This window comes from Lithobates pipiens, unplaced genomic scaffold (assembly GCF_037356315.1).
Source record: "Lithobates pipiens isolate NorthernLeopardFrog02 unplaced genomic scaffold, aLitPip1_a1.2 Scaffold_18, whole genome shotgun sequence".
Lineage (NCBI taxonomy): Eukaryota > Metazoa > Chordata > Amphibia > Anura > Ranidae > Lithobates > Lithobates pipiens.
The window spans coordinates 124,455,982-124,472,624 of record NW_027507758.1 but is presented as its reverse complement, the minus strand read 5'-3'; the positions used below and the strand labels follow the sequence as shown (position 1 = coordinate 124,472,624).

Below are 16,643 nucleotides of genomic sequence, written 5' to 3'. Positions count from 1 at the left end.
ATTGTCCCAGAAGGTGGCATTCCTGGTGGCTATTACCTCGGCCCACAGGGTTTTCGGAGTTGCCAGCATTATCCTGTCGTAATCCCTATTTAGTACTCCATAGGGATAAAGTGTTTTTTTTTTTTTTTTTTATCCCTGTCCGTCATTTTTGCCCAAGGTTGTTTCTGACTTCCATTTGAATGAGGACATTGCATTGCTGTCCTTGTGTCCCTAGCCGGGTGATCCCAAGGAATTTGCTTTGCATACCTTGGATGTGATTCATGCGATTCCGGTGTATCTGGAATCCACCGAGTCCTTCCTAACTAAGGTCAGACGCACTTTTTTTGGTTACACAAGGACCAAGGAAAGGGCTGGCCGCTTCTTCGGCTACCATCTCCAGATGGTTCAGACAGACTGTGACTTAGGCCTATTCTATTAAGGGTCAGATTCCTCCATTCCCTGTCACGGTGCATTCTACTCGTGCTCTTAGTACTACTTGGGCCTTCCATCATCAAGCATTAATATCACAGGTTTGCCAAGCAGCCACTTGATCATCCGTGCATACCCATCAGTGCATTCCTTCATTACATTCTGTAAAGTAGATATTTTGGCATCTGTTGATGCATCTTTTGGTGGCAGGGTTTTGCAGGCTGCTGTTTAGGTGGTGTTCCCTCATAAGGGGTGTTTTTTCTTTAAATATTTTTTATTTCAGATGGGGCTCCTGTACATAGTACTGGTTAGGGCTCTTGTGGTTAGGCTTGGGTTATTTTGCCCACCCCTCATTTTTCTTTGGCACTGCTTTTGGACGTCCCAATGGTCAAGATTAAGGAAGTGCTGTCCATCGATGAACTCGGAGAAATTGATTTTATGGCCAGTACAAAAATCCAATTTTTTGGGCCTTTGCCTGTCGCATTGGACTGCCTTGCTGGAGGGCCATCCAGTCTAGATTCAATAGGACAATGCCGTAGCAGTGCATACATCAACAATAAGGCAGGAATCAGAAGTCGCACTACGGCAAGTAGAGCAGATCCTGTTCTGATGAGAACTTCACATACCATCATTCTTAAGCTGGCCATACATTATACAATTTTCTTCTATTTCCATTAGATTTACCTTCAACTATGTAGTACAAGCAAGGTCCTGTCTGATTACATACAAATTGAAAGTGTTTAGGGTTGACCTCGTGTTAAATGGTTTTGGTAAATCCTAAAGGAAAGTTGTAGAAGAAAATTTGTATAATGTATAGCCAGCCTTAACCATGTACATTCCAACAGTAGACAGTTGGCAAACTGATTTCCTCGGCCAGCGGCACCTTGGCACAGGGGAGTAGTCTCTTCACCAGGGGGTGTTCCAGCCCCTGTTTTACAGATGGGGGGATTCTGAATAACTCTTTGCCTCCAGGTTCCGCAGAGAATTGGAGATGATTATTTCAAGGTATAAGGTTCCCCTAGTGGAAACCGTGGATGCTCTGGTGGCTCTGTGGGATCATTACACTCTGATCTATGCCTGTCCTTCAATGACACTTGTTTCTCGACTACACCACAAGATTGAGATTGAGCACATTCCAGGGATCTGTAATGCTCTGGATTGGCCCATCGAGTGACCTGCTAAGGCTTTTGGCAAACCCATCATGGGCCCTGCCAGACTGCCCACATCTACATTTCCAAGGGTAAATTTGTAATCCTGTTTCATGGACACTGGAAAGGCTATCGATGACCAAGTTCTAAGGGACATCTCGGAGCCTGTGATTCCTGCAAGGTCTATCACTGGATGTGAAATTATTACTTTGCTTTGTGTGAGTCTTGGAACTTTTATCCTGAGAGCTTTTCCATTGGACAAATTCTCTTCTTTCTAAAACTGGGTCTGGACCAACATTTGGCTGTAAGCAACATCAAGATTTTGGTTTCTGCACTTTCAGCTTGCCCAAGGTAGTTTCTGACTTTCACCTCATTCAAGATATAATTCTTCACTCCCTCATTCCTGCTTTAATATAGCAAATGGAAATGTACTACTTGTTTTCTGGATGTAGCTTAGGCTATGAGTCTATTAGCCACTGATTATCTTTGTCATTCTTGAAGGTCCCTGTAAGATTGCACCATCTTCTTGCTTTAGTATCTGTAGGTTGTTCAGACAGACCATATTCCTAACTTGTGGTCTCAAGTGTCAGGTTCCACCTATTTTTGTCCAGGTGCCCTTTACTAATACTACTACTGGGACGTTGTCTCATCTAACACCAGCTTTATGAGAAAGGTCTTTAAGACTGCTCTTTTGAGCTGCAGGCAGTTCCAGGTTTTGATGTTTTCTTGGATCTGTTTGTGTACATTTGCTGTGTTAAAGTGGACATACCAAAGGTAAAAGAATTCCTGAGTCCCTCAATAAACTGAAATAAAATGGGATTTTTATACTCACTGTAAAATCAATTGAGGGGTGCAGGTCTTACCCTATATGATAATAAATAAAAATAAACTGCGCTCAGGAAAAAGGTGCAGCTATTAAAAAGGAGTATAAAGAATATTAAAAAATAAGATAATTAAAAAATAAGAAAAATAAAGCCTGCAGCTCTAAGTGGGATACACACACTAGAATGAATATGAGAAAATTTGGAAAGTTGCGCCAATGGTCCTATTCAATATTTTAAAAAACCACACAGAAAAATATAAATAGGGAATTGATAGCCCACACAGAAGATGAATATATATTACCTACAAAATAATATGTTACCTAAAAAATATTTTTACATTAACATTACACAAATACTGCTGCAAGAAATTGTGAAAGATGTAGAAATAACATGTAGCAGCTTGCAAAAAGCTGGGACTGGAAAATAAAGTCCAGGTTATCCGTGCTTATCACGTCACCGCAGTGAATCCAAACACAACTGTAAACGAGTGCCCGTCACCAGAATTTTGATGCGCTTACCAGATGCAGGTTAAATAATAGCCTCAGTACAATTTAGCCAAGATAGATTATGATCTCATCACGATTCCACTATCGCCGGTATATGGCAGCATCACAGCACTAAAAGACTGACAGTCAGCAATCGGGTGTATCCCCAGCGTCAACCCCAGAAAGAAAAAAATGCCTCCATAGCGTAAAATCGTTCACATAATTTATTTAAAGATTTAAATATTGCACTTGCATACAAACTTCTTAAAACTGCATCGAATCATAAAAGCCGGCCGGCATTCAAAAAAGCGTCCCGTCCTCCCCTCGTAGAGCGTGGTGGCGTCACTGCGTACCTTCCCAGACGCGTTTCATCATAGGTGACGTTATCAATCCCCATTGATAACGCTTTATCCCCATTAATGCTCTGCTTTAATACTGCTTTACTACTAAACTAAGGCATGCTGGCCTACAATTTTTTATTTACCAGTGTCCCATCCTGCTGTAGGTGGCAGTATAACCCAGAAGGTGAATAATTTCTTATGTCTCTCAATGGGCTGTTACAGCGAGTAAAAATCCTATTATTGCTGGTCCTTTTTATATTACTTTTAAAAAATAAACATGACTTATTCCTTATGGGACTGTACACAATTAAATGCTTAAGTGAATAATTACTGAATATTTATCAAACCATCCAGTTTAAATGCACACTGCAATTCATGATACATATTGAACAAAGAGGTAGCAGGGTTGGCTTTTGACATATGGTGGACAGGTGTTGAAGTCCCAAAAAGATCTAATAAGTTGGTAAATAATTGAAATGACTGGTATCTATCCAAAATGATTACCATCATTTTGTTGGGTACTAACCCTTAATTACTTGTAGGCACTATTGCTGAGCGTTGGCAACATCCACTTCAGGCTTTGCGCTACTCAAATTCTTAGAGTTTCGTACCTTAGCTGCTTTAGCTGTATTTCATTACTCCTGATTTGATAGTTGTTGGATTTACACAATGTTAGATTATATTTTTCTTAGAAAAAAATAAATGAAAAAATAGAGGGTATTTATTAGAGACCAACAGAGCAGTAGAATACCATTCATGTATTTCCAAATGGGATAATCTAGAGCAGGGGTTTCAAGCTGGTGGCCTTCCAGCTGTTGCAAAACTACAAGTCCCATGAGGCATTGCAAGGCTGACAGATACAAGCACAAGCAGAGGCATGATGGGACTTGTAGTTTTGCAACAACTGGAGGGCTGCTGAAGAGTTTAGTGCCATTGCTGGTTATTTCAGGAGATCCCCAAGACATGATCCCTTTCGAGTATTGCTGGGAGCTTGTCTGTTATTGTTCATATGGAGGCATAGATCACGGAGATCCCTCTCTGATTTGGTTTGACCGACATATATCAAAAGTAGAGCGTTTAAGTGGATCGTCTTCAAGCAGTAAAGATCAGTGGTTCTCAACCCTGTCCTCTAATACCCCCAACAGGCCATGTTTTTGGAATTTCTCTCAGTTTGGTTGCCCTTCTCTGCACTTTCTCCAGTTCCCCGATATCCTTTTTGAGAACTGGTGCTTAGATAAAATAGCTGTCCAAAATACCAAGCCATTGACTCAAATTTAAAGCACCTGTGCAAGATAAAGGAAAATGTGCAAACATAGCCTGTTGGGGGGGGGGTACTTGAGGACAGGGTTGAGAACCACTGGTAGAGATAATAGCAGATGTCAAATCTGAGATATTTATAAAAATATTTATTGGTGCTGCATTAACTATAGATTATGTCTTCAAAAGATCAGCGTTGTTCTTGAATATAGCTGAGATATCAAGCGAATCCCTGCCATATTCCAAGTCAGCAGATCCAAATCCTGGTCTGACCACTGCTAAGGAAATCACAGGAATAAAGTTACTAATTGTAGGGCGCCTATCGGGGAAGACGAGGAGAGATACCCATGTACTTATTGGAGCATGAGCAGTGTCCAAATTATATCTCTGTGGGTCAACTATATGACTCCTAGTAAGGCCTGTAGGTTTATGTAGGGGGCTTGCTTTTTGATTTTGAAGCCAGTGTTTATCCAAGAAAGGAGAACCATCACTGTTGCATTTGGTCTAAAGCAAAGCTTTGTAATATCTGTTCAAATCTAGAGCACCCATTCCTGATTGAAATTTAGCAATTTATCAGTTTATAGGGACAGTTTGTGTACTCATGCTTTTTTTTTTCCCCCCCCTAATGAAGTCCTCAGTACATTTTTGAAGGTTATTGATGTAAGATGAGAGGACAGGGATAGGTAGTGTGAGGAACAAAAAGAGTATGTGAGGCAAGATGAGCATTTTAGTGAACTCTTCTTTTAGCCCAGGATGTTGTAGAATTTAATAAGTTTTTACTTCGTTCCAAAATTTCAGTAAGTAGGTCAAGGCTATTAACCTTGGAGATTTATGCTGTGATCTTTCCCTGTCATATTTTAATTCAACCTCTGTATTTTTCCTGTTTACCCTTATCACAGAGAGTGAATGTGGCTGTAACCCTAAAAAAAAAAAAATATTGACCCTGTTGCTTTAAAGCATAGTAAATAGCATAGTGCTTCTGCACTGTCATTTGTCCAATTCTATGCTGTAAAATACCTGGTTGATCCTGCCTGTTCATGTGTCCCCCTGTGTGTGTGTGCTGACTACAGTAATCATGGCTGCTGATCCATGATATCATGGTTCCGGCTTTGTATTGGCTCCTGGAAGATGTGTATCATCAATCCCAGGAGGCAATGGGCATCGCTGGCTCGTGGCATTGCGTTATTTCCAAACCAGAAATGACTAGATGCCAGGCGGCCGCTCAGCGGCATTTTTAAAAAGTGGGAGAAGGGGTAGCAACTTCCTCTGATGCCGCTGTTGCTATGGAAACCCAAGTTATAAGCTATTGTCCTTGCTTGTGCTGCACTGTGCATGCACGAGATCGGCAGATGCATAATGGGTAACCAGCATGCACAGAATCTATGAAGGACATTGGCTTTGGATGCCCACACTGGAGATGGCTGCATTGTGCAGGAACTTTACAAAGTAAAACTATGCTGCACAAATAGAAAACTGGCTATAGTTTACAGCATGCCTTTATTACACTGCACGAGACATGAGTATTCTAGAGGTACTTTTATGTTAAAAGTCACATTTCACCTGGAACACCGTTTGAAACCTTTTTTTCTGTCTCTGTTTAGCCCACCATGCTTCAGTGGATTGAACTGCTGACAAAGCAGTTTAACAACAGCCAGGCAGCCTGCGAGGTAAGATATGTATAACCTGTTTTGTGAATTATACTTGTGACAACCTTAGGCACACCATAACTTTAGCTGAATTTGCCAGTAATTTTGGAACGAGTACTTTCTTTTTTGCTAACCTTCATGCAGATATAAAAAATAACCTCATTGGTTCTAGTTTCTGCAATCCCCATGTGCAGCAGACATGAGATTTAAGAGAATGAAAAGCAGCAGCTGTTGTGTTAGCTAATCAGGGCTGTACTGCATTGCACAATATTGTCCATCTTATACTAAAAGCTGACAGCAGAGCGAGAGAAGAGCATAAGTGTTGAACTGATCAGTGTACTGCTACCCACTCGATGTCCAGCCACAGGCTAGTCCTAGACCTGGCTGTATTGCTCAACTCGCGTGTAGTATGCAGAGAGGTTTTAGGGCACGTTCACACCACATGCAGTCCAGTGTTTTGTTTTTTTTTTCTGCATCAAAACACATGGAAAGTAGGTTATATGGTTTTCAGTGGCATAGTTCACACCAGTGCTTGCAGTTCCAGTGCGTTCCAGTTCCAGAAAAAAGTAGAACATGCTGCATTTTTCCTGCACTGGACTGTACTGGACTGCTGTAAAAAGCATAAACACATTGGAAGGCACATGTCCTTAAGGTTAAGAAAAAGGGGAAAATAATGCACTGGACTGTATTAAAAATGCTCTAAAAGCGTATCAAAAATGCACTGGAACGCATCAAAAACGTGCATGCAGAAAAGCATCTGGAAGGCATCCAGACTGCGTTTCTATGGTGTGAACTGGCCCTTAAGGGATGCAGAAGCTATTTGTGCTGTCTGGCAGTAGTACCTAGGTCAAATAACTGGCTGCAAAGAATTATAAATTCATTTGCATATAGTACTCTTAACACATTTGTGTAGATCATTTGTGTATTTGCTTGGAGTTTAACTTTAAACAGCTTTGTTTTACCTCTTCTAAAATTTTTGCTTCATTTTTTAAGTGGTTTTTGGACAGGATGGCTGATGATGACTGGTGGCCTATGCAGATCCTTATCAAGTGTCCCAATCAGATTGTGAGACAGGTTTGTGCATGTGCTATAACAGTATGTTATTAAAACTGTTCACAATTCGAAAATTGCACTTTCTTTTGTGTTAAGTTATTTTACTGTTTAAGCTGCCACTACTCCATTAATATTCTGTATGAATCTTCCTTTTCTTAAAAGATCTCTGAAATAATTAAAGCATAATCCCCAGCCTTGCTTTCAGTTGTGTGCAGTTGTAAAGGTTCCTCTCTTATACTGAAATTGCTTGCTTTGATTTCACTGTAAACTGTGAGCTCCTCACAATGTCCATTAGAAGCTACATTAAATTCAATAAAAGCTGTCTTGTTACATGCCTGAAGAAGGTCCAATATCAACTTCATTGCTTTCCAGTCTGACTGTCCCCACTTCACCTCTTTCATTGAATTTGAATTTTTATAATTCCTTTCAAGCTCAAATCTACTGCTTGTATCAAGGCTGAGGGCTCTTGGGAGGAATATTAAGGCATGGTGCTGTGAAGTTTTCAGAAATGTTTGTACAGCACCATGTTGGCCCCTCCCAGCTCCAGCCAAAACTGCAGTCATTGAGGGGCACAGGAATTCAGCAGCAGTCATTTTATACTGCTGCCTAGCGAAATTGGGATGCTGGTAAACAGAAATGTTGCAAGTTTTTCAGGTCCCCCATGGTCCAAGAAACATTGTCACCTGTGGAAGCTAAACTCCCCGTCAATATCCTGGAGCTCAGCCGTTCACATGGCTCTGCGGCTCTTAAACCCCCCTTCTGCAGGGACACCTAATCAAGGTGCTGCCAGACCATGTCTTAAATGTGCCTTAGCACAGACATCAAGAATACCAGGAGTCTTGCAGGAAGTAATCCCGATGCTCTCATTGACATAAACTTACTGTCCAGCAATCAGCTGCTTATGCCTACATCAAGTGACCCAGACCTCTTCTACATCAAGTAACCCAGACCTCTTCAATCTGATGTCAGTAATGGGGAATTTTCAGACTCAACAACAAACTACCTCTCTAGCCAGGATCCTCTAGCTTTAGCCTTGAATGCCATGATAATTTCCTGGTCACGGTTCAGCTTAATCTATACCTTCCCTCCCATGTGAATTCTTCTTAACAAGATAGAACTGAAGTGAAAAACGTTGATTCTCATTGCACTAAACTGGCCCAGAAGGTACACAGACATACTCAGACTTCAGCAGATAACCCCTGGCCTGCTTCTCAGTCTCTGGCTTTAGGGCAGGTTCACACCACAACTTTTGCGTTCCATATGCGTTTCTGCACATGTTTTTACTTGTGTTTTTTATGTGTTCTGCTGCATTTTCCCCTCCGTTTTTTTTTTATGTGTTTTGGTTCGTTTACATGTGTTCCAGTGCTTTTTTCATGTTTTGTCACGTTCCACGTCCAATCTATATAGAAAAATTGCAGCATGTTCTTTTGTTGAGTGCACTTGAACGCACTGCACTGGTGTGAACTAGGGCCGTTGGAGTACATTGAAAGCACTGTGTGTGTGTTTTTGATGCAGATTAAAAAAGTACTGGATTGCACCTGGTATAAACCAGCCCTTAACCTCATGGCTGTTGAAGCCCAGGTCTTAAAAGATAGAGAGGTGTCTGAGTTTGTGATTACTACAATGCTAAAAGCAAGAAAAGTCATTTTTCTGGCTTTGAACAGAGACATTTTAATCCTAGAGATTATTCTGTGCCGTACATTCTGGCCTTCCCGCTGCACTTGCCTCCTTTTGGTGATTATATTCTGTTGCCTATACCAGCCAGTGTAGCGGTCTGTGCATCTGTAAAATGTACACAGCCCAGAGGCTGTGTAGCATCATAATGCTCACAATGGTGAGCGGGCATTGGTCAGCACCGATACATTACTGTGCTGACCAGTGAGAATCTCTGAGCGGCCTCGGCATGCCAAAAGAAGGAAGGGTGTTGAAGATCCTGGCTTTCAAATGCTCAGACTGCTGCATCAGTAATTGGCATTGTAAGATCATTTAAGGAGGTAAGTGCAGTTAGGGACTGGCAGTGTGAGGAGGGTGTAGCACTTTTTCGTTTTTTGGGAAAAGGTAAACTGACCCTTTAATATTGATTTTAATACCACTTGATCATTAGTATAATTTGTTGTACAGGCTTTAAAAGGATGTATAATTAGAATTTCAACTTTTAACAGTACATTTGCATTAATGCTATTGTAATACCATAAAAAGTCCCTTTTGTAGCAACCCTTTAATTTGTCCTTTTTTACATTAAGTGCAAGATGTTTAATTTTTCCAAACATTTATTCTATTTCTCATATTTCTGTGTTTGTAACAGATGTTTCAGCGTCTTTGCATACATGTTATTCAAAGGTTGCGATCTGCACATGCGCACCTCTATCTTCAACCGGGCATGGAGGATGGGTATGTTTCCACTGTAATCTGTATTGTCCCAAAACAAATCTGGACCTACAGCTCTATGATTTCACTCTATTTTCCAGCATCTCCCTCTTTATCCTGTTGCGTTTTTGTGGATATAATTCAAGTATACAGCTTGGCATAATTTATAGGAGCATCATTCGATTTAAAAATGGGGTGCAGATTTTACAAATAGTTTTTTGTACATGAAGTCTCTATGTATTAAAGTCCATAAAAAAAATGGGGGCAGAGCCTACGTATTGACATCCCAGCGTGGCGATCTCAGGAAACTGATGCTTGTATGCCTATCCAGCTAGCACGACTTTAGTGCCATTCTTGTGTATTCTCAATTTTATATGAGAATAAATTATCTTTTATACGGAGAGCACTAGCTTTTGCCCTTCTCTTTCCTCATACATATCCTATTGGATGAGAGTTACCGGGGTTCTTCTGAACCTAGAGAAGGGGGTGTGAAAGACTGAGCATTGCAAGTGTTGCACCATGCCAGATATTTCCATTATTCCCAGAGGGGAAACTGATTTTGACGCTCTGGTCAAACAGGGGTCAAAATGTGAGGTGAGCAGCGTAATGATACTGGTGGAGGGGAGCACAAGCACTTTTTAGAGCATTACCACCTTTGCACTTGTTGGTGAATTGTTATATTTTGGATCCACTATAATCAGTCACTCGTGACCTGTTTTCATTTTTAACGGACTTTGATACATAGATATTTCTTATGGACTTTTAAAGATTTATGGATTGTGTGTGCATGGTGATGATGATGATTTATGGTTAAGCACTGGATCACATATATATTGGTTTATTATAATATACCTAGTGGAACAGCACTATATTTTTTATTTTATTATTTTCCCTAAGTAGAGTGAATGCACTTTTTAGTGATAGCGGCTACTTATATCATTTTTTCACATTCACACTATTTGATTGTGCTGATATTTGGTTCACTGTACATGAAGTCTGTTTGATCTGTGTACCTGCAGTGTTGCATAATGAGTTTATTCTCCTTTATACTTTAATGACAAGTTACTATGGTCTAGTGCAGGAGCCCCCAAACTTTCCAAACAAAAACCCAGTGGTTGAAGAAAATGCCTTGGTCCAAGTGGGAGTAAACCATGCCCCAACCTTGGTCTCATTTGAAGCGTCACTGTCGCCTCATTGATGTCAGTTTAAAAGAGTAATGCCCCATCATTGGAGTCATTTATAGAAGTAGTGCCCCATGTTGGCAATGAAAGGAATAGTACCCCATTGTGTTATTGGGAGGTATCGTGCCCATCATTGGTGTCCATTGAAGAAATAGTGCTCCATCAGTGTTGTCAATGGGAGTTATGGCGCCCTAATATTGGTGTCAGAGGTAGGAATAGCGCTCATCATTGGTGTCTGAAATGAACTAAAGACGACATTGAATCTTTACCTCTGTGGTTCCTGCTTAACTCTACACAACTTCAGGATACAAAAGTGATGTAGGGAACAGCAGATTGAACCACTGAGTGCAGAACTGTGAGATTCTACAAATGTTCAGCCATTTTTCTTCACTGCAGTGATCAGGGGAGGTGTCATTGTCTTTGCAGGAATCCCTTTTTAATGTACATGTTTATTGTGTCAACAAAGTCGCTTTAATGCATAATCTTTATTTTTTTCAAAATAAACCTGTAAGGGAGTAGCTTTATGTAGATCATCTTAACTTTTAGGATTGAAGAATTTGGAGTTTTACACAGACCAAGTGGAAGCCAGCCGTGCTCATGCGCGGGATAAATGATTGTTTTTGTTCAAACTGCATTTTAACACCCCGATCTGCTGCAGATGCAGCAGACTGGGGGTGTACACATGCCACAGCCATGGTGGCAGAAGCAAAAAGTAGCCCCCCCCCCGTCATGCTCGAGTGCCAGTATTCCCTTGAGTGATGCCCATCCACGTGAAAGAGGAACACAAATTTGACATGGTGGAGTGGCTTTTATGGGTTAACATAGTAAGTCACCACTGCCTATCAAATGCCCTCTGAAAAGTGATCAACTGTGGGTCACTCTTCTTTCTTGCACTACTTCGGTGTGAACCCAGACTGAAGTCACTATACCAAGCCTAGGTTCACACAGGAGCAGTGAGCGAAACTGCATGTAATTTGGACAGGAATTATACCGCATTCCTGTTTAAACTACATGCAATTCTTTGCGGTGCCAATTAAAACCATTAATTTTCTATGGCCTGAAATTGCACCGCATGCTATCGGTAAATGGTATCGGCAAGTACTTAAGCACAAGTATCGCAACTCGCACTCTTTAAAAACGGTTATCGGTGCATCCCTAACACACACCCATTTACAGTCTGAAGACGTCTGTTTAAAAGTGGTCTTAATGGAAGAGCTACAGTTAAAAATCCATACCTTAATGTGGAACTGAGGCCAAGTGATTCATTTGGCATAAAATATGTGAAATATTTGTCAATAACACAAGGCCGTTCACCAAAAGTCTCAGGCCTGGTTCACACCTATGCATTTTCAGTTTTGCAGAAACACACTACAGTCCATTTAACATGGTTTCGTATGGGTCATGTTTACATCTGTGCATTTTTTGGAAAGGGCCAGGGACCATCAAGTTGTGTTTTTGGTTCCATAGGCTTCAATGGATCAAAAACATGTACTGGAAACTGCAAAATGCAACTGGAATATGTACCAACTGCAACTTGCATAGGCGTGAAACAGGCCATAGGGTGTAGTACAGGGATGAGTGTCTGCAGGTAACAGTGAAGGTCCTTACAGGTTTGGGGCTACATTTCTCCATATGAAGTTGTGGATTTGATCAGAATTATTGGTCTCCTCAATTGCAAAGAGGTACAGGTAGATCTCACATTTGTTCTTTAGAAGCGCAGTGACGCCAACGTACAACCAAAATCATGAACTACCTTTAGCAAAAAGTAGAACAAGATGTTGGCTCTGACCTTAACATCATAAAGTCTGTCTGGAAATACAATAGCAGAAAAAAGAAACCGACTGCACATATCCACAGAACTGTGATTAGTTCTCCTAGATGTTTGGAACAACCCACCTGCCAAGTTCTTAAAAAAAAAAAAAAACTGTATACGTGTATATATACATTTGTTGTACCTAGGAAAATTGATGCCGTTTAAAAAGGCAAAGGGTGGACAAACCAAATATTTAATTTTGTTTTGTTATTTGTGTTTTTATGTTTTCTTTCAGTGTGCGCTTTGTGGGTCATTTGATGAATTAAAATTATTCATGACATTCATTATAAAAAAAAGCATCCTCACTGTACAGCATTTTTCACGTGCAATTACTGTACTTTGTAGAAAATGTTACATGTAGAAAACCTATTAAGGTTCATTGGTAGTATATCTTATAATTTAAAACATACCAATGTTTTCACATTTTAATTCCAGCTCTGATGACATGGATGGGCCTGTGGAGGACATAGGCAGCCGCTCTTGTGTTACTCGCTTTGTGAAAACATTGCTTTCTATCATGGAGCACGGTGTGAAGCCTCACAGTAAACATCTGACTGAGTACTTTGCCTTCCTTTATGAGTTTGTCAAGATGGGAGAGGAAGAGGTATTATTCATCTCTGTATACACCTTTTGGTAATATATTTATTTACAATGTGTTAAATGTTTAACTAAATGTTTTCTCTTTCAGAGCCAGTTTTTGTTGTCCCTACAAGCCATATCAACCATGGTACACTTTTACATGGGTACCAAAGGGCCTGAAAATGTAGGTAGACAAACTACAGTGATATATGTATTTAGTCCTGTATATTTTTGATCTATACTAGTAAATTGTGTGTTCTTTGAATGGCTAGTTTAGAATGGTGTGGTTAAGGCTGCTTTCACACTGGGGCGGTATTCAGGCGTTACAGCGCTAAAAATAGCGCCTGTGTAGCGCCTGAAAAAAAACGGCTTCTTTCACTCCAGTGTGAAAGCCGGAGGGCTTTCACACTGGAGCGGTGCGCTGGCAGGACAGTGAAAAAAGTCCTGCTAGCCGCATCTTTGGAGCGGTGAAGGAGCGGTGTATTCACCGCTCCTAAACCGCTCCTACCCATTGAAATCAATGGGACAGCGCGGCAATACCGCCGGCAAAGCGCCGCTGCAGCGGCGCTTTGCGGGCGGTTTTAACCCTTTTTCGGCTGCTAGCGGGGGTTAAAACCACCCCGCTAGCGCCCGCAGACCGCCGCTAAAATGACGGTAAAGCGCCGCTAAAAATGGCGGCACTTTACCGCCGACGCCCGCACCTCCCCAGTGTGAAAGGGGCCTTAGTCATTTGTCATATATTGATTATATATACATATATACTTTTATTTTTAGCCACAGGTTGAAGTATTGTCTGAGGAAGAAGAAGGAGAAGAGGAGGAGGAAGAAGACATTCTATCACTTGCTGAAGAAAAATACAGGCCAGCAGCTCTAGAGAAGATGATCGCTCTCATTGCATTTCTGGTGGAACAGTCTCGTTCAGAAAGGTAGGCTGATGACCTGTTATAGACTATGGTACTTCAGCATTTGACTAGCATCACCCTTGCAGAATAGGTGTGGCTTGATGGGCAGTTTGGACATTGTATTTTCAAATTATGCAATTGAGACTTTGTTATTGATTATTATTTATAATTTAAATATGAGTTGCATCAGTGCCAGCCAGTGAAAGTGACCCCAGTGGCCTACTGGCATCCGCATAAGACATTGAAAGAGTAGAGATTTCTTTAATGGATTTTTTTTTTAATTAGCCCACCCAAGACAGACTAAGGCCCCTTTCACACTACCGTGTCTACGCTGCGGCCTTACAAAGTGGGCTTACAACCACTTTTAAGTTGTTGTTAATAATTATTTCTGGAACTTAATTCTGCTTAAAAAATGTTTTACAGTGTAATTTCATGAGATCATTTACAACAATGTGCGTAGGGGCAGGGGAGGCGTTGGGTGGGTCAACTGATGGTGAAAAAACTCTTAAGGTCTGGCCAGTGGCTCAGTATGTGAAATTTTGAGGTTGTGTGTGTGTGTGTGTGTATGTATATATATGTGTATATATATATATATATATATATATATATATATATATATATAATATTTTTAGCAATTTGTGTTACCGAGCAGTTGAACAGGTGTACCTAATAAAGTGGCTGGTGTGTGTATGTATGTATGTGTGTGTGTGTGTATATATATATATATATATATATATATATATATTCCCTATAAACAACCCTCAGGTGGCAACAGTGACCTTGACTTATCTGTATTGTGTGCATTCATCATGCAAGCATCAAATGCGCACGTATGTGAACACAATGTTGTTCAGTTTAATTTTTTATTGTTCACAGACCTGTGAATAAGTCATCTTTGCTAATTTGTGCTCTAGTTAAGCCGACTTCTCTTTGTGACGCTAACATTTTACGCAAACTTTTTTTATTTTTATTTTCCATTCCACTACATTACACAAAAGTCACACTAATGTGATCATTTTAATAGGCAGACTTTTATATTTTGGGGTAAATGTATAGGTGTGCACATATTATGTAAAGACTGTATTGAGGAAAATTAGAGCAAAACTTTTTTTTTTCCTATTCATTTTCTGTAAAATTGTGGCAATGTATATGTATCCAAATTTACTACCAAATTAAAGCCCTAATAGCCGGTTCACACAGGGGTGACTTGGGATCCGACTTAGTCGCCCCAAGTCGCGCAACATGTTAAATTCCATGTTAGTCAATGAGACCCGTCTTAATGCACACTACTGAAGTCGCTCCGACTTAAGAAAAGGTTCCTGTACTACTTCAATCCTACTTCTAGGTGACTTGTACCCATTGAGTTCACTGGAAGTCGCCTCCAAAGTCAGATTGTGTCTTAACTGAAGCAACAATACAGGAAGAGAAAATTGTTTTTTTCAGGCAAACCCCTCCCTCCCACAGAGCTGATTGTTATTTAATTGGCCACTGGAAAGTCGCCTGTCCTGGAGGCGACTTGAAGTTGCCTTGTAAGTCGCGCTGTGGTGCGCACTCAGGTCTTGTCAAGGTCGCCTCGCAAGGTCGCGGGCAGTCGTGTTGCCAATGTGTGAACCGGCTCTAACTGTGCCCTCCAAATTTTTTTATTACTTTTCAGGAAAATTACAAAATTTAAACTATATCATGTGCAGAACGGAGACCAATGCCAGAGCATTTTTTTCAGTTTTGGTAGTAGTTAAAGAAGATACACAATCATGTTAGAACATTTGTCCTTTTTTATGCTCATTTTAATTACCATTTCCCCTCCACTTTCTAGGCATCTCACATTGTCCCAGAATGACATGGCAGCTTTAACAGGTGGAAAGGTAATTGTGTGTCCTGTATTTGATTTATATTTATATTTTATCTTGGATGAGATAGTTGTTAGCATTTTGCTTAATACTAAATCTTCTTGCACAATTTATATTGCATACTTTACTCCATTGCATGTGCAAATCTGTGTTTCAATAATGTATATATATTTTTTTTTTTTTTTTTTTAGGGTTTTCCATTCTTGTTCCAGCATATACGAGATGGAATTAATATCCGACAAACTTGCAACCTCATTTTCAGCCTTTGCCGGTACAACAACCGTCTTGCTGAACATGTAAGTGTCAGACTGTCATGTAATAAATGTAATTGAATGTTGATCGTCACCTTCCCCTGAAAGCAGTTCTAACAATCCTAAGAGTGTAGCAGGATTTTTTTAACCACTTTCTGCTCGTGCTATAGCCGAAAGACGTCTACACCGCAGGCTTCCTTTGCTGGAAGGGTGTACATGGACACCCTCCAGTAATCGTGCTCTCCGTGTACCCCCTGCGGCTCGGCTGATCACAGATGGTGGTAAAGGGCCAATCACAACGGCCCTTTACCACATGATCAGCTGTCAGCCAATGACAGCTGAACACAGGATGTAAGCACAAGCCAGTTATCAGATTTTTTTTTTTTCCTCCTCAAACTGACTGTGAGGAGAGATTAAAGCAGATAACTGGCTTATGTTAAAGGGACATAGGCACTGATTATCAATGTTTTGATTATTTGTGCAGTCCCATCAGTGCCCATTAGTGGAGCCTCATCAGTGAAGGAGAAAAATTACCTGTTTA

General features: G+C 40.6%; 1 protein-coding gene across 5 annotated transcripts in view; it reads left to right on the top strand.

Annotated features, from left to right (window-relative positions):
- The window catches only part of USP34 (ubiquitin specific peptidase 34), a 305,275-nt gene that overhangs the window by 240,417 nt on the left and 48,215 nt on the right, over positions 1-16,643 (top strand). For all 5 annotated transcript variants that reach the window (XM_077486073.1, XM_077486072.1, XM_077486074.1 and 2 more), the window contains 8 exons: positions 6,065-6,130; positions 7,103-7,183; positions 9,468-9,553; positions 12,959-13,127; positions 13,212-13,286; positions 13,877-14,028; positions 15,818-15,866; positions 16,043-16,147. In XM_077486073.1, the coding sequence (XP_077342199.1) occupies positions 6,065-6,130; positions 7,103-7,183; positions 9,468-9,553; positions 12,959-13,127; positions 13,212-13,286; positions 13,877-14,028; positions 15,818-15,866; positions 16,043-16,147 (783 nt within the window). The remainder of the gene's footprint in view (positions 1-6,064; positions 6,131-7,102; positions 7,184-9,467; positions 9,554-12,958; positions 13,128-13,211; positions 13,287-13,876; positions 14,029-15,817; positions 15,867-16,042; positions 16,148-16,643) is intronic.